The sequence below is a fragment of the Elephantulus edwardii genome, unplaced genomic scaffold, assembly GCF_000299155.1.
Source record: "Elephantulus edwardii isolate Elephantulus edwardi_28Jun2011 unplaced genomic scaffold, EleEdw1.0 scaffold00176, whole genome shotgun sequence".
NCBI classification, from domain to species: Eukaryota; Metazoa; Chordata; class Mammalia; order Macroscelidea; family Macroscelididae; genus Elephantulus; species Elephantulus edwardii.
The window spans coordinates 3,542,823-3,561,178 of NW_006399926.1; the positions used below are offsets into that span (position 1 = coordinate 3,542,823).

The 18,356-nt window shown below is 45.0% G+C and overlaps 1 protein-coding gene across 2 annotated transcripts in view; it reads left to right on the forward strand.

The window, feature by feature from the left end:
- KCNN3 (potassium intermediate/small conductance calcium-activated channel, subfamily N, member 3) overlaps window positions 1–2,252 on the forward strand; it is a 222,921-nt gene extending 220,669 nt beyond the window's left edge. Inside the window, exon 8 of one of the 2 annotated variants that reach the window (XM_006895836.1) lies at window positions 1,436–2,252. In XM_006895836.1, coding sequence (XP_006895898.1) covers window positions 1,436–1,732 — 297 coding nt within the window. In that variant the 3' untranslated portion in view covers window positions 1,733–2,252. The remainder of the gene's footprint in view (window positions 1–1,435) is intronic. The other variant, XM_006895835.1, reaches the window with a different exon arrangement.
- The last annotated feature ends 16,104 nt before the right edge of the window (window positions 2,253–18,356 follow it).

Genomic DNA, 18,356 nt, shown 5'->3' on the forward strand with positions numbered 1-18,356 from the left:
TGCCCATTTATTACTCATTGGTTCTACTAAACTTTTAGATGCCCTGACAGCATCATGTGTTGTGTGTTGAGTTGCTAACCAAGAGGTCAGTGGTTCGAATGGCTGTCTCTCTCTGTAAAACTTCACAACCTTCAATGGGAAGTTGCTGTGTGTCAGAATCAGCTTGATAGGTGTGGGTTTGCATCTTTAGGATCAATCATATGCAGACAGGCTCTCTTCCTAAGCAGGCCTGTATATTTGCCCATTAACAAATGTTCACCAAGTATCTCCTGTGTGCCAGACACAGAGTTAGGCCCTTGGCACACATCAGTAACTAAAAGGCAAAGATTCCTGCCCTCAAGAAGGAGGTGGTAGGAGAAAGCCAGCAACTCTCCCGTGTGCTGATGGCTCTGCTAGTTGCCATAGCAAGTCTACCCCCAGCTCACGGTGACCTCATACACAACAGCACTGGATGGCCGCGCTCTGTGGGGCTTCACTGGCTGATCACCAGGCCTTTCCTGTCTTCCTTTGTCTGGAAGCTCTACTGGAACCTTACCCGCCTCATAGCACCACATAAACCGCCACTGAGAAGTGGGTGCCATGGAGGGGCACTGGCTGGGAACTGAAGCCAGTGCTGCCTCAAGGCGGGCGAGGATTTTACTGCGGAACCGCCACCGTGCTCAGCTCCTCTGGTGGTGGTGGTTGTTAGGTGCTGTTGAGTCTGCCGTGACTCACATGAACAGGATTCCCAGACCCTGCACCGCTCTCACCATCCTGCTGTACTCAAGCCATTGTAACACTCGCCGTGTGGATCCGTCACGTCAAGGGTCCTCCCCTCCTTCGCTGACCCTCCACCTTTCCCAGCATGTCCTTCTCCAGGGACCAGCCCCCCTGACAACATGCCCGAAGTACCTGCGGCAGAGCTTCCCCACCCTCCCTCCGAGAAGCACCCTGGCTGCATCTTCTCCAAGACATAATTGTTTGTCTGGCAGTCCAGGGGGCATTGAGCTTGCTTCTCCAACCCCACAGTTCACAGGCATTGCTTCTACTGTCTTCCTTTGTCAGTGACCAGCTTTCCAAAGCACAGGAAGCAATGAAAAGACCAGGGCTTGGGTCAGGGGCACCTAATATAGTTGTTGTGTACCATCAACTTGGAGCTGACTTGTAGCTAGCTGACCCTCCAGCGGGTTTGAGAGGCACTAAATTGCATGGAAGGAGACTGCCTATCTTTCTTCCACGGAGCACCTGGTGGATTTGAACTGTGTACCTTTGCATTGGTAGCACAGTTCTTTACCCCTTAGCCACCAGAGCTCCAGTGCTATTAAAAAGTATAAAATCAAGCAGGCTCGGCAGGGCCAGGAGCGGTGGGGCCTGCAGGAAGGCTTCACTAACAAGGTGGTTCTCTCCGGAACTCTCGTCACCACTCTGTCTCCCATCTCTCTGTCTCACCACACAGATGCAGAACGTCATGTATGACTTAATCACAGAACTCAATGATCGGAGCGAAGACCTGGAGAAGCAGATCGGCAGCCTGGAGTCAAAGCTGGAGCACCTCACAGCCAGCTTCAACTCCCTGCCCCTGCTCATCGCAGACACTCTGCGCCAGCAGCAGCAGCAGCTCCTGTCTGCCATCGTCGAGGTCCGGGGCATCAGCGTGGCCGTGGGCACCACGTACGCCCCCGTCTCTGACAGCCCGATCGGGGTCAGCTCCACCTCCTTCCCGACCCCGTACACAAGTTCCAGCAGTTGCTAAATAAAACTCCCCACTCCAGAAGCGTTACCCATAGGTCTTAAGATGCAAATCAACTCTCTCCTGGTCGCTTTGCCATCAAGGAACACTCAGACCAGGGACCGTAGAGGAGAGAGATGAGCTAACTCACTCGTGTTCTGTCAGCGCGCTTGGTTCAAAATGCCTTGAAACCAGAAATCTAATCTCTGTTTAGGTGCCTCTACTTGGGAGCAGGAAGAGGAGGTGACGGGAAGCGACGCCTCTGGCAGGGCCCTTGCTGCAGAGCTGGTGGAGAACAGAAATCCACGCTCAATCTCAGGTCTTCACGTGGGGGGCGGGGGCAGGCGCACAGAGTAGCCCAGAGTGAGGCCAGGCTAGGGGAGGGTCCTGCTGGGCTGGGGGCTGTCTGGCTCAGGAGGGGTTCCTCACAGGCTCCTCCTGAAACATAACTCTCTCCTTTCCTTTTGTCAAAGGAAGGATCTAGAAGACAAAAGTAAGAGGGCTGCCCACAACTTGCCAAAATAGGCATCATTTCCTCTCATACCTTGAACAGTCATAAAACTCGATTTAGACTTAAAGAGAGAGAAATACAAACAAACAAAAAGCCAGAATTTTTTTCATCCAATAATAATACCTATATAAACCTGTGTGCTTGCAAATGTATGCATGCGCACACACACATTTTTCACGTCCAACCTGCTGGTCCTTTTTTCTTTGGCTTAAAGAAAAAAGGACGGAGTGCTGGGCTCTGCTCGCCACAGGCACTCTCTCTCAGTGTGTGCCCATCGGTCACATCCGAATGTGAGGTGTTCTCAGTTCGGGGAGCTCTGCTAGCCACATTCAGAGCTGCACTGAAGATGCAGGTCCCTGCCAGCACAATACAGGTTGTTTTGCCCTGGAAACACACCATGCTTGGTTTGAGATGAATGCCAAGCCAAAATTGTTGGCATTCTGGAGGCCTAAGCAGGCTTCTAAAAATAACATCATCTGCAGAGATTTCCTCTTGCATCCAAACAAGCTGTGTTTCGATGGACCACAAAACCAGGTGTCTGAGTTGTGGGGAGGGCACAGGGGATGTGGGTGGAGGTGTGTGTCTGTGGGCACACAGGTGCCACCCAGTGGAACATTGGGGACTAGAAGCCTTGTTTGGGGTGATATTTATCCAGCAACAGGGTTCCAGCAGCCCCAGACATTCCGAGTCCAGAGAGACTAAGTGCCTCTCCAGAGAGCTGCTGTGCTGGGAGAAGTGATGGTGAATGGTCCATGTGGTTCCCACCTGCCTGGCCTGAATCACCTCAGAATGAGTCTGTGACTATAAGGTTCAGTCAATCTCATTGCCGTCAAGTCAGAACTGACTCATAGCTGGCCCTTCAAGGGTTTTCCAAGGCTTTAAATTGCATGGGAGGAGAGCTCCCACCTTTCTTCCAAGAACCTGCTGGTGGATTCGACCCACTAGAATGGGGCTGCCTGCGGGTTGGCAGTGCACCTCTCTACAGACTACGTCAGAGGGAATGAGTGGGTAACCTGAGATGACACAGATACGCTGTGACCTGTTCCTGCTGTGCCATGTTAATCTTGGTGCAAAAACTATTTTAACACATCTCAGATTCCAGGAGGTTTCAGAAACATCAAGATCCAGGGTAGACAGAGGTACTTTTGGGAGAGGGGAGGTAGACACGGAATGCTGTCATTGCCCCCTAATCTGAACATGCTCATGAGTGGGAAGTGAAAGCCACCACGTGATTCAGCACATCTGTCATTCTGGGGTCTTTGGGGAGCCGAATGATGCTGGATGAAATAGCTCATCTGTTGAGGTTGTAAACGAAAGGACATTCTTTGTGTAGGGTTGTTCTGTTGGGTGTAGCATTGTAACAAAACGTTATCACTGTTTTTAATTGGTGTCTAGCTGTGGGGATTCTTCTTCTGCAGCACTGAGCCTGGCCCTTTAAGGATAAAAGGAGGACTCACTGGACAGGAAAAGGTAGACAATCTCAGCACTGAATAAGGTGACATGTTTAAGAAGATCTAGTCTTTTGCTCAGCTTTTTCATTAGACTTCTGCTGTTGCTGTTGTCGTTTTGTGGTCTCATATTTATCTTGGGACCCCCCTTCCAGCATTTGCAATGGTTGTGTTGTATATCACAGGGCCACATTTTCTGCTGGCTTGTTGTTGTTTTAACTTTTGGGGTATCTGAAAGATTCTCTCACACACCCTCCTACCTTCTCTCACGTCCCAAGAATGGTGCTACTGTTTTCAGTAGCAGGTGAGCCCAACACAAAGAACAATCTCTAAGCAGATGCTAGAATGATGCGGTTTCTTTGTGGAATTCCATTTCATAAAGTGAAGGCAACTATCTAGCCAGACAAGCTAAGTGTGCCAACTCTAATCATTTAACCTCCAGTCCTCAACGATGGATTCCTTCTCCCTCTTTCCTGCTTATTCTACTGTAACCCGGTGAGGTGTTTTGAGTGTGTAGAGATTTAGTCTTCATGGAAGATTCTACTGCCATTCCTCCTGCCAGGAGGTGTACACAGACCATCACTGACCCATGGTGGTCTGCGGACAAGTCTTCTCTAATTAGTGTTAACGCTATCTATGTAGGTGAACCCTGAAGGCAGCAGCAGCCTGAGTCCAGGGAGTGAGTGGAGTTCTTCCCAGTAGCACTAGCCTCTGACATTCAGCATGGACATTTGTAACATGACTTGACCTATTGGTAGTGCAATAGCTATGTGTGGTTTCCATCCTTGGGGTGGGGGGTGGGGAAGACTTCATCATTTAAAACAAGGTGATCTAACTACATCGATTCCCACAGTGGTAAATGGGAGGCTACTTCTATACTGGTATTTCACCTATCTGGGAAGTTACCCATTCTCCTGCAAGGACAATCAATCCTTGATGGCTTAGGAATTGATGCCCCTCAGTGTCTGTCACCCAGCTTTCTCTTCTGATGGCCCATCGTTTTGACTGATGCCTCTCTGCATCGTGATTATAGCTGGGAAAAGAGGGCAGGTGGATTCTCATGCCATGCCTTCTTGTTCTTTAGTTTCAAGTTTGGTGGTGCCAAAGGCTGAATGATCTATTTGAGAATCAGCTCTAGTTAAAAAGCGACACAGGATGGTGACCTCCAGTTGTAAACGGATTGAGTTCTACCTGCTCCTGGAAGGCTGACGAGTGGCAGAACCCCTCCTCTCAGTTTCCTGATAACTCAGTGACAGGTGAAAAGTGCTCTAATAGTCTCTAAAATATATGGACACTTGAATTAGAAATACAAAGCCACCCCCTCATCGCTTAAGCCATATTCTAGCTTCATGTACTGTAAAGTCAGGGACGTACTGTGATACTTTAAACCACTTCTCTCCGTGGAATTTCAGGACATAGCATCAGCTGGTAAATCAGCCCAGACTAGGGACTTGCTCCTCCTTAGATTGAAGTCCAACCAAAAGTCTGCACCTTTGCATCAAAGGCCACACACATATGATCATTATTGACAAACTGCTATCGAGTGTCATACCCTGCTCTTGCCATCTTCATAATATGTAACTCCATGATATTGTATTTCTAGAAATGCTTAATACAATCTAAAAGGACAAGGCGGGGGGTGGGGGGGTAAGTCTCTGAGTCACCACTGGCTGTCTGGACTCCGTGATGTGACAACAATCTCCTGAATTAGGAGATGTAGAAAATGTGGCCCTTCTGAAGTGCTCGGCAAAGGTGTTGTTACTATTAAAGGCCAAGAAGGAACAACATTAAAGAAACAAGTGTTCAGATATTTGGGGGAAGAGTTCCTCTCTTCAGTTTCCAGTAATTTCTGTGAACAATCATGGGGAAGAACAAGAGATACAGAATCAGAATGAAATAAAGCCTCAGACACTGGATCTACATCTTTGGCCAATTAATATAACCTTGTACCTCAGTATCTCTGCACAGAGTATTTGGCAGATATAAAGATAAAATCCCTATTGTCATCAGTAGTAGCCTAGCCTTGACTCTGTCTAATCTACACTTTATCTAGTCCACATTGAAGGTAGTTGCCAAAAAGTAAATGACTGTGTCTCAAATGAGTAGAGGAATTAACAGGGAGACATGTGGGATTGATGCATAGTTGCAGAACCTCCCATGCAGCCGTCTTTAAGAACCAGTGTTTTATTTACAGAACAAATGTTGTTCCAGGTGTCACAGTAACACAGTGGAGTCACGAGGAACTCATTGCACTACCACTAGGTTACTATTCTTCTTGAGTTACTGCTTTAAACTCCTAAAATATGCCCCCAACTTTATATAGTCCTCTTACTTCCCTGCAAATGACTAGAAGCAGGTTGAGGATCCATGGGTGATCATTTTACTGTTCTCCATGCCTCAGTAAGGAGCCTTGGTGATGCAGAAGTTAATTGCTCATCTACTAACTGAAAGGTTGGTAGTTCAAAACCACCAGCTGCTCCATGGGAGATAGATGTGACAGTCTGCTCCTGTAAATATTCCAGCCTTGGAAACCCTGTGAGGCAGTTCTATTCTCCCCTGCCCTTCAGGGTCTTTGCCTCAGAATCAACAACGAGTTTGGTTTTTTAGTTTTGTTAACTCTGTTCTATTTCAGCACCTTAGACAGCTTCCTGGTGGCTTCCTGGTAGGCGTGGAAATAGCCCTTTTTCTCCCTGCAGCAGTTAGCCAGCCTGATGGTGCCCTGGACAATATCCCTTCCTTCTTTACTGCCCTCAAAGCAAATAGTATGGGACTGGGATCACTGATATACTAAGAAAGGCCCACTGCAGGGATAGCAATATTAACGCCTGCCTCTGGTAATAGAACATAGGTGAGTGCTCGCTTCATCCTGATCCTTTGTGCCAGGCTGCAGTAATAGAATATAGAATAGCACTAACTCCTGTCAGGCACGAAGTATGTAGATTTTTCTAGAGATATATTGAAGCTTAAGAAAAAATACTCAGTGCAATGGTATATACATATATTCCAATAGAAAGAGAAAAAAAAATAAATAACTGTGATCCTTTTTTCCCCTCCTTACACTGTTACTGGAAACACCCAAACATGAACTGGAGTTCCCTCTGAACAAAACCATTGTCCAATCTTCAACGTATGACCTCCAAATCTAGGTGCCAAGCGCCCTGTGACAGCTGTTTACACACCTGAGAAATGCATTCTGGGAGCTGTAACCTCGGCCCAGGACCACTTGTCAACATGAACAACAGAGATGTCGTGACCACCCACGCTGGGGCAGGAAAAGCACAACATTCAACACCAACCTGTAGTTATGATCCCAAAGAGATACTGATTTTATAGCCAAAAATAATCAGTGACAAACATAAATCTGATTGAAACAGCCAACTTTCAGCTTCACTGAAGAAGGTACAAGGAATGAATAATTTCTCACTGTGTTAAATCGCCTCAGCTTTTGAATTTCAACCAGGACCAATTTGCCTTCATCAGAATGTCCCCCACCACTTTTTTTTTTTTTTTCAAATGGAGCAAAAACTCTACTTTAGTCCCAGATTCTCCATTCTGCACTGGCCACAAAAGAACCAAAAGAGAGAGCCACCGGATGCTGATGGAGGAGACATCTTCCTGGCAAATTCAGAAACTGAAGTGTTTATACTCGGAATCAGACAAGCTTCAATACCAATTTGCATCTTGCCTCTGTACTGCTTGCTATTTTTCAATGATAGGAGAAAGCATAACAGTTTATTTTAACTATGAAATATGTTGCTATATTATGAAATATATTGTAACTTTCAATTAACGTTTTTGTATCACACTAGTCTTTGGCAGGTCGAGTGTCAGCCTCCTCCTCTTCCAACGACTGTTTCTACGTACATGGCACTGGTAGTGACTGCCTGACCCCCAGCCCCAGGGTCCTCCTTCCACGGCCTTTGGAGCTGCCATATTCTAATTCTCCAAGACCCAAGCAGTAGAGACAGAAGAATGTTATGCCAAGCTTAGAAGACTAATTCTACCCTAGATTTTATCAAGCCATTTCAGGAAAGATTTTGGAAGCCACCACTCCTCTGGTAGCTGTGTGAAGTCAGGTTCATCTAAGTGCGGGATTCTTCTACATTAATGTAAAGGCTCTGTTACATAAATTATGTATCTCAAACTTGGCCAACCAATTTTCCTCTTGACAAGGTCAGAGTTAGGCATGAGAAGGGTCTTGTTGGAGCCTGTAACTCCAAGACTCCAAGTCCCAGGCACTGTGGGATTCTCTGTGCAAGAGTAAAGCTGGGATTGAAATTCCATTTATATGGGGCCAAGAGAAAGCCCAGCATGCAGATGGACTTTTCGGAGTTGCTACCTGGAGGGAGCAAGGGTTCCATGCACTTACCAATGGCAGGGAGCACAGCTCCTAAGGGGCTCACGGGAGAAGGCAGGACATGTACAGCAAGACCTTTGCTTTTCTGTTGTTCTGCTCTACCTGGGAGGAAACAGAGTACCTATTGAGATGTTTTCATTTATAGAAAAATTAGTTTTTTACATCAAGCAACCATAAAATCCATTCCCCTCCTCCTGATATAGCAGCTGAGACACACAAGTAGACCTTCTCCTTGGAATGACCAAGGAGCTGTTTCTAGTTGAGAATGGCACGTGTTCAGTCACAATAGGAAGATCCCCTGAAATCAGGGCACCTCCTTCCAGGGAGAACCCTCATTTGCTCTGATTAATATCAGACAGGTACAGACTGAGCAACGTCAGAGGAGAGTAAACTGCCTGCTTGCCTCTTCTCCTGTCACAACAGAAAATCCGTAATGCTGGTGCAAAACAACAGGTTTTCACCTGCGGGGGGGCGGGGGGGGGGCAGGGAAGGCCGGACTCTCAAATGTCAATTTGGGCTTCAGTGTACATAAAGCAGGACGTCGATGGCGTTAATATTTCCATAAGGCAGAGACCTAAATGTCCAGTTCGGGTCCGCTCATGTATGAGTTAACTTGTCCACAAGATTTCTTTTTACCGAACTAAATCGTCTCAGCTCCGTGCTGCCCTCAGTTACCTGCTGAGCTGAGGTCCGCTTACACCATCGGAACTCCAGGGCACCTGTCTTTGGCCCGTTACCCACTCACTGGGTAATGGAAATGAGTGTTTCAGTGTTTTAATGGACTGATGAACGTGATGGTGGGAACTGATTTGCCTCTTAACTCTTTCCTGCACTAAGTGTATCTGCCTCTTCGGACTTTTTCTTCTAGCGCTTCTCAGGCTGACAAAAGGCTTTATGCTTATAAAGATGTCTGACCTTCCCCCTCAAAGTTGTTATTCCATCAAGGAAACCAGTATAAATTTCCAATTTGGGAAAGTCAGGCTTGTTGGCCTTTGATTCTCTGAATTCAGGCTTGTGGCTTTTAGGCTAAGCCTTCCTGCCTGGAGTGCAGTCTGGGACCTGCAGCATCAGCCTTGCCTCGGGGGGAGCTTGTTGAGATTCCCAGGCCTTCCATGAGCCCTAAGGACTAAAAAAAAAGCATTTTAACAAGTTCCCTGTGCGACTCGCGTGCACAGGAAATACCAAGAGGGTCTGGCCACACACACTGCAATAATAAATAACAACTGCAACTTCATTACTAATTGGATGGTGAAACCATTTCTTCCTTGGCCCTCATTTACAAAAATATGAAATGAAAAAGAGTCAAGTCAGGGTCACAACTGGAAAGAGAGAGAGAGAGAGATCCTGCATAATCATGACGGGAAAGAGGAATGACTTCTAAAATTCCTCTTGAATCAAACAACTTGGGCAGGAGTCACAAAGCCCAGTAAATGCCAAGAAGTCTCTTTCCCAGCCCAACTTTAAAAAGGCTAACTTCATAACCATAGAATCCCTTTTCAGGAGTCTTGTTTTAGCCCATGTTGGCAGAATCGTCAGAACACTAGCTGATCATGTGGGCAAGTCCCACAGAAAGCCCCTTTGTGTCCCCCCACTTAGCGCAGCCTGGAAACAGTTGTTCCTGCCTTGAGGAAGGCCATATCCTGCCAGTAAGAGCTCGCCTCCCCTAGTAGAAGAAACTAGCTAGAGAAGCGAATGGAATCATCTAGAAACATTCCTAATCTCTTTTTAAGGCAATTCTCTTAATCATTATGTACTAGACACCCTCCAAGGTGGGTGAGGAAGGGAAGGATGTGAATTCTGATGTTGGCGCCATAAATTGATATGTACCCAGAAACAGTAATGTCCTAAATTAATGGCTTTAACCTGTTTATTGTAAAAAGTGCCTTGGACTTCAATCTAAAGAGGTCAGTATAAATATATACGTGTGTGTGTGATGTGTATGTAGGCAAATATTTACATATTTATGCATACATAGGTGCACACACATATTCCTGCACATTCACATATAATATATATACATACATACATATATAAATGCTTCATATTATACCATATTGCTATACGCAGTTCCATTTATTTTGTCTGGTCCTGTGTTTATTTGTTCAGTGCAATCTTTACATAGAGAGGTTCTATTCAGGACATCAATGTATTTTTTTTTTGTTTTTTACTTTTTGTTAAAAAGGTAAAGGATATTAAAAAAAAAAAAAGTCAAGTGCCTGAAGGTTTTGAATGGGGTTGTGGTAAACTCTCTCAGGTCACCAAAGAGGAAACGGATTTTTCTTTTGGGGGAACAAGTTTCTGTTACAATTACTTTGTTTTTGCCTTAGGGAGATGTGGGGAACGTGACAGAAGAAATAAGAATGTTTAAGGTGACTTTGTGACTTTCACGATAATCCATTTCTGTGGTCTCTATAGTGCAACAGCAGAAATCTTGTTTGGTCTAAAGTCAGTCCTATTTCTTCATACATCAGCATCAGAAGGCCTGGTCTTTACAGCCATGCATGGTTCTGTGGCTATTGCTGTATTCCTTACCAAGAGAAGGTGGGCTAAATCTCACAGGGCAGGGCTTAGACGAAATCCAGAAATTCCCAGTAGCAGGTCTGGACAGAGGGCAGGGGAACCTGTCTTTGAAGGCTGGCAGAGGGGCCCTGGTGAATTTTCCACGGCTCTGTGGGTGCTGTCTTTATACAATAATATGGCCTCCTGTATGACTCAGCCTCTCTCTATCTTAGCAAAGGTCTTCTCTTTCTGTGATGATACAGCTTGTATCAAACAGACCCTTGTGGGTTGTTCCTATTGTCAGGGGTTAAAAGGTCCCAGAGCTCCAGTGAGAATTTCCAGGCTCCTGTTGCTCTGTTCGTGAGCTCAAGGGGGCTTCACACTTCTTAACAGCAACCAGATATTCTCTCCAGCTCCCTGCCCCTGCAATGACACCCTCACATCAACCATGGCTAAACCAGAAAGGCCGTGCCCTGTGCAGAGTGTCAGGCAGAAGAGATACTGCAAAATATCAAAGGACATCAGAGAGATGGCAGGCCTCTCCCTCTGACCCCACAGCTCCAGGCACATCTGCGGAATCCTATCCAAGAGGGCCTGCCAGCCGGGGGATGGGAAATTAAGATTTCCCAAGTTGCTGTCCTCCATACATGCCCTCATCTTCCACTCTATGAATTTTTCTGTAGCTCTAGAAAAAAAAATTAATACATAAAAAATTACAATTTAGGTGCTTTCAGAAAAAGTATCTAATATTTGGGGCTTTTTCTAAGTTAATAGACCTAAAACATTTTCAACATATGTCTAAATATATCTCTGCTGCTGTTGATTCCTTAAAGCTCTCTTCCAAAAATTCCTTATGAATGAATATGTTTACCAACTCAGTGATTACTAAATAATAACTCTTTATACTTACAAACAGTAACATCTTGCGTCTAAGGACCTCAAATGTCAACAAATTAGTTATCACTCTGTGAGGTGAATGACAAATACTGTCCCCATTATGCCAATGGGGAAATTGGGCCATAGGAAAAAGAGCAGTCGGTAGCTTTTCAAAGTCAGGTGTTAAACAAGAACTATATACGAGGATTTCTCAGTTTATCTGGGGAGTGAATGGTAACCCAGAGGCCAAGAGTTGGAAATTCTGTCACTGGCCACCGCTAAATTAGGGGTGAAACCCAGGGATGTGTGTCATCACATGTCTTCAAGATCTGGCCTTAGCACATCTGGAGCGTGGTGGTGGGCTGTGCGGGTTTACAGGGGAAACTGTTTTTTGCTTTGTGCTAAGTGTGGAAATGAGATGTTGAGGACAGGCCTGGTCTGTGGCCTTCACCACTCCCTGCTGAACTGAAGCTGGAGAGAATGGGTGTTTTAAGAATGTTATGGCACATGATGACACAGTATGATGATGGCATTGAATAAAAACAAGAAGGGCAACAACTGAAACAAAATTGCAAGCGACTGATTTCCTTTCATTTTTCTCTTCTTTCTCTGTGTTTACATTTGGGAAAGTGGAAATTTTTTAAGGAGGAAATCTAAATTTAAATCAGAAAGAGGGGTGCCTTTTTAAGCAAGGCCAGCAGAGGCACAACTGTGAAAAAATAGCGCCGAAGGCCCAGGCCATGGCCACTGCTAAAAAGACAGTTCAGACTCCAGTCACCCTATGGAGGCTGCCTGGGAAGGTTTTCAAGGCTGTAAATCTTCACAAGTCAGCTGTCACAGCCATGTCCCTCAGAGCCACTGATGATTCGGTCAACACTGTGCTCAGTGGCTAAGTGCTTTAAGTGATGCACCACCAGGGTTCTAGGAGCCTAGGGCGACTAGCTTTAAATTTCTGGCTGATCTCTCTCAGCTGGTGATACACACGGTAAGGGCTGACAGGAACTGCTTCTTGGTGTCTCCCGCTTCCCTTTGCCAAGTGCCATACTTCCACGCCTCACACCCCCTGAAGACCAGCACTGCGCTTGTTTCACAGGCAGGTCTGGCCTAAGGAGACAGACGCCACCCACATGGAGAAAGATGGAGAGCTTTCCTATCTAATTCAGCTTGAACAATCTGTGAAGAGTGAGAACCATTCCTTCAGTGAATGGCTGTTGACCAGAGAAAATACACAAACACACTGAAGTGTGTTAAGACAAGCTTACAGCTAAGCTCAAAGCACTGGACAGTCAAACACTACCAGTTATTGCCATTTATCCATAGAAGTTCACAGCAGCCTCTCTCAAGAAGCTTCTAAAACCAACCAACCCTGCCCAGTCCCACCCACTGACTCCCCCCGGAGCTTCAGAAGGCAGGAGGGTATCTGGGCATCACAGCTTCTCTGAAGCTTTTCAGAGGGTTGGAGGGGACCCAGAGTTAAACTCTGCAGATGCAGAGTGTGATGAGGGGAGGCCGCTGGCATCCAGGCCAGCCATGGGCACCCTAAGATTGCTGATCTCTACCCTTCCCCCAGGAAGTCAATATCTGATAGGAGCCAAGAGCCTCAAAGTCAACACTGAGGGTGAGTGGGAATGAGATCTTTAAAGATGGTGATTTGCTTGAAGTCCAGCTCCTTCCTTTTCATCTCAGCTTTTTTCTTTTCTTTTTTTTCAGTCGTGGGTCCAGGGAACTGTATTCACTGGCATTCAGGCTCTACTTGTATGGGCAAACAGTCCCGCCAGGTTATCATTCATCCACAACGTTTCTGTCATTTGCCTGCAATGTCTCTGGCCTTTTCCAGCATATGTCTGTCTGAGCTTTATGTCTTTCTTTGGCCACGCTGCCAGGCAAGAATCAGGGGAGCTCTAACATTATTCCATTTCCACATTCCATGCACAGAAAGCTAAAATTCAGAGTAACACACCATCCTTGCTAGCAAGTGTCTCACTAGAAATAATAGGGTAACTGGCCATGTTAATAATTTCTCTTTTCCTAAAGATATTTAATTATTAAATATCGCCTGTCTTAAAGAAAACTTAGCCTATTTTTGCATTATCGGGGCAGTGAGGGACAAGGCATCAGAACTCAGAGGTGGGCTCAGTTCACGAGAGAAGTCGGCTAAATTCAGGGGTTTCTGGACAAGAGCGCCCTCTGCAGGTCATACAGAAACAGCGCTCAGAGGGAAAAATAAACCTGAATCCAGAAAAAGGCATGTCGGCCTGTGGTCAAGACAGACAAGGTACAATCACTCTGGGTGGATGCAGATGAGAAGGACAAGCCATGCCTAGTAAAGCTAAGTCAAGTCCTCTGTTTTATACATAAATGAAAGTCCAAGAATAGACGTTTGCACAAAATCACACAGAGTTCTGAGCAGAAATTCCATGCCCTGTTGAAAATACCTTGTTTTGCTGGTGTGTTAAGCTGAGGCTTCTCCTGTGTCCTTATGTGTCCTTCCTGTATTCATCCTCTTCCCAAACCTCCTGCCATGGACCCCACTCTGACTCACAGCAACCCTCCTAAGGGTGTCCAAGAGGAAATCTTTATGGGAGGAACTGACCATCTTCCTCCTGTGGAATGACTGGTACATTCAAACAGCTAATCTTCTGCACCATCAGAGATCCTTGTTTTTCCTCACGGGGTAGCCAGTTACTTATTTGGAGGATGTTACAGTAAAGGAGAAGGTGTGTGCTCTCCTTTCCCTCTGCTTCCCAGCACACACACATGCACACGCACCCCTCTCATTAAAAACAGAGATATGCATATCGTGAGCAGCTTAATTAATTCCTCATGCATTTCCTATTCCAGAGGCGTTGTTCATTTTCAAAGTTATCTGTTTTTAGCTTAAAAAATTTAGAGTGAATCCTTGCAAATCTACAAGAACCCCCACTGGTTAGAAAACATTAAATTACATTATTAAAATAATGAAATTTTAGATTCAACATTATAGTGGATTATGTTAATGGTGGTCAAGGTTATTAATCTTTATTTCAGTCACTACTGCAAATCATCCATGAAGATTAACCAAAATTAAGTTAATCTTTTTTGACATGAATTTTAAATTTATGCTTTATTATCCCCCCTCCCAAAAAAAGCGAGGCACACTTAATAGCATCTCTTAAAATGAGATCGTGTTCCCTGGAAAACCAAAGGTGCTGAACACAAATGCACCATGTTAACTCTGCCTATGAGTGATTTCCTCTTTGCTTGGATAAAGTTTTTTTTCTGAATTTGTTCTGCCTCCTACTTTCAAACACTGGGGTATCACTTAAAAGCAATCAAGTTTTTCTCAAGAAAGACTACATATAGCAATGGGGCACCCACTCCCCAGGCAATCAAGGGAAATGTCAGGTCTTCTGTAAGCTGTGATTCAATTGCCCTTTCTTTGAACACCCTCCTCACCTCCCACCTCTTGAAATGAGAAGGTAGATACATAGCTGAGCCTGAACTTTAAAATTTAAAAAGCTTAATAAATTTATTATTGGTATTTCCTAGAGAATTGGGGTTCCCCCCCCAAAGAATGACACTAAATGTTTGCTTGACTCACAAGTTTGAGAATTATTCTTGGGGCCCTGTGTGGATTTGGCTCAAGTGAGACTGATCATTGAGCATCGTCAGAACATCACAAGAAACTGACACTTCCTGTCTCTGGGAACATGGCAAGAGAACACAACAGAGGATGTCATCCATGACCTCGGTGGCATCCGTTCCCCAATTGTCTTGGCCAACAGTTCACCAATTTTCTTTGCTTAATTTGCCCTTCCCTCTGGAAGCTCTGTCTCACATACTTTAGGCACGTGGCCAGAGAAGGACATCATGCTTGGAGAGGTGGAGGGATAGTGAAGGAGAAGAAGGCTTAGGATGAGACGGATTGACACAGTGATTGGGCTCATAGGGGCAGGCATGTCAGACACAGTGAGATGGACTCAGGATATTATAGGGTTCGAAGCTAATGTACATAGGGGTTGCTTTGAGTTGATGGTGCATAACACTACTACTAACACCTTCAATCTTTTGGAGGATTTACTCTACCTCCAGACCTGTGAGCTCTGGTGGTGGAGGGAATTGCACTGCTAATCCAAACCTCTTTGGTGGTTTGAATCCACCACAGGAGAAGGATGAGCAATCTCCTCCTGTGTGGGTTATAGAAACTCAATGGAAGGTCAGCTGTTAGTTCCAACTCAAAAACAATGAGTTTGAAAAGTTGGGTCCAGACCCATGATAAGCTCTGTTAGGCTTAAGCCAATCATAGAGCACTTCAAGATTCTAGCCAAGTGACAGACATATTGACCCAAATCAAGCCAATGGGAGCAAATGAATCCCCAAGCCCAGGGCTTCAGCAGGGGCTACCAGCAAATATGTTCTTTCCCAGGAAGGTGTGATGTAAGGGTCTTCCGGGGAGCTGCTGCAGTGAGCCATATGGATTAACAGTGTCTCTCCCTACAGACTATGCCACCAGAGTTCCCTTTGCTGCAGACCATTTTGAGGCAGGTATCTGGTCACACTCAACATAAAGTGTCCTGACAAAGAAGAGCCAATCCTCCATGTGCACTCCAAGAGTCCTAGAGGAGCAGCTGGAATGGGAAAGAGAGAGAGAGAGAGAACTCCTCTGTAGTTCTAACTTTCAAAAAGTTTAAAATACAAAAATTAAATAAGCTAGCAAGAAAACGGAGAATGGTGCCTTTTCTGTGAAGATAGCACCAACAGTGACGAAGGAAGCCCCTGCCCCCGCCCAAAACTGAAGCCAAAGCAAAGGTGTTGAAGGCCAAAAAGGCAGTCCTGAAGGGCATCCACAGCCACAAAAAGAAAAGAAAAAAAAGAGTAAGATCTGCACATCACCTCCCTTCTGGCAGCCTAAGATGCTGAGCCTAAGAAGATAGTCCAAAAACTCCCAGAAGAGCACCCCCAGAAGAAACAAGCTTGACCCCTTTGCCATCATCAAGGGTCCCCTGAGCACTGAGTCCGCCATAAAGAAGATAGAAGATAACACACTTGTGTTCATTGTGGATGTCAAGGCCAACAAGCACTAAATCAATCTGTAAATAGCTCTATGATGTCGATGTGGTTGATTAGGCCTGATGGGGAGAAGGAAGCCTATGTTCAGCTTGCTCCTGACTATGATGTTTTGGATGTTGCCAACAAAATTGGGATCATCTAAACTGGGTCCAGCTGGCTAATTCTAAATACAAATTTTTCTCACCAAAACAAAAAGGAGAAAATGCAGAATGTCAAACCTGACCATCAAGCTTGAAGAGTGATGGAGAAATAAGAGCCCCAGATGGGATTCTGTTAAGTGAATCAACCTGGTTCATGTTCTTTCTCTTCTCTTCTCTCTCTCTCTTTTTTTTTTCTCTCTCACAGCAACAAAGCATGAAATGTCACATCAGTCACACACCAGTTGCTGTCGAGTCACTTCCCACTCATGGCACCCCACATGCCTCAGGGCACAAATGCACGCTTTCCATAGGATCTTCCAAGTCTACAATCTTTAGGGAGACCACCAGGGCTTTCTTCTTCTTAGATGTCCCTGGGTAGATCTGAACTAACCACCTTTTATTTAGTAGTCAAGCACTCCTGTATCAGTGAGATAGAGTGATGAATGAAATAAAGGTGCCTTGAGATAATGATACTCTTTGGCTGGTCAACATTATTTCAGATTTTGAAAATTGCAATTACTGAATTATCAGTAATAGAACTGATTGACTGTGTAACTTCCAGACTACTATTGAATATAAATTGTATTAAGATCACACCAAAAACAAAATAGATTCTAAAGTTATAGAAATGTAATACTATTTTTGTTAGGTGCTGCTGAGTCAGTTCCAACTTAGACAACAGAACACAATGCAGCCTGGTTCTGTGTCATCCTCACAACTGGTGCTGCGTGAACACGTCATGAAGGGTCTTCCTCTTTTACAATTGCCCTTTACATTACCAAGCATGACGCCCTTCTCCAGGGATTGTCCCCTACATAACATACCCAAAGTACCTAAGATAAAACCTCACCATGTTCTAAGCTGCACATTTTCTAAAACAGATAGGTTTATTCTTTCGGCAGTCTGTGATATACTTAATATTCTTCAGCAGCGCCATAATTCAAAGGCACAAATACGGCTTTGATCTTCCTTATTCATTGCTCCGCTTCTGCAGGTATATGAGGCGATTGGAAATACCATGTTAGGTCAAGCGCACCTTCACAGTGACATTACTGCTTCTTAACACTCTAAACAGGCTTTTTGCCACAGATTTGTCCAATGCAATTATAGGGCCTGAAAAATGTATAAAGCAAATCCACAAGCATAGTTGTTATTGTTGATTGTCATCAAGTCCAGCATGAATCACAGTGACTCTATGAACAAAAGACCTAAAGCCTTTCCCTAACTAACATCGTTTATCTAAGTTCATAGAGTTTCCAGAGGCATGTGGTTTAGGAAGTGGATGCCACTCCTGCTTCCAAACCTGTTTACAAATGGGAGCTCCACCAAACACTGTCCACAATGGGAAAGCATTCTTGTATTTGATACCCCAATGGCACAAGTTCAGCATCACAGCAAACCCAGGTTACTTCATACTGCACATTGACAAAGAGTGATGTGCAAAGTGGAAGTGTTCCTCCAGATATAACAGCACTAGTCTCACTTTGCAGTGGTTAAGTGTCATCAAGTTTAATTAAACTCAGAGTAAGCTTTGCACAAAAGACCTGAACTCTGTCTATAACTAACATCATTTCTGTACATTTATAGAGTTCAGAGAGTTTGTAGAGTTTCCAGAGGCATCTGTTTTAGGAAGTGGGTGCCACTCCTGCTTCCCAGTATGAATCAATCTGAAAACTCATCCAAACACTGTACGTAATGGGTAACCATTATGGTATTTGACACGACTATGGAACAATGCTCAGCATTACAGCAACTCCAGGTTGTTCAG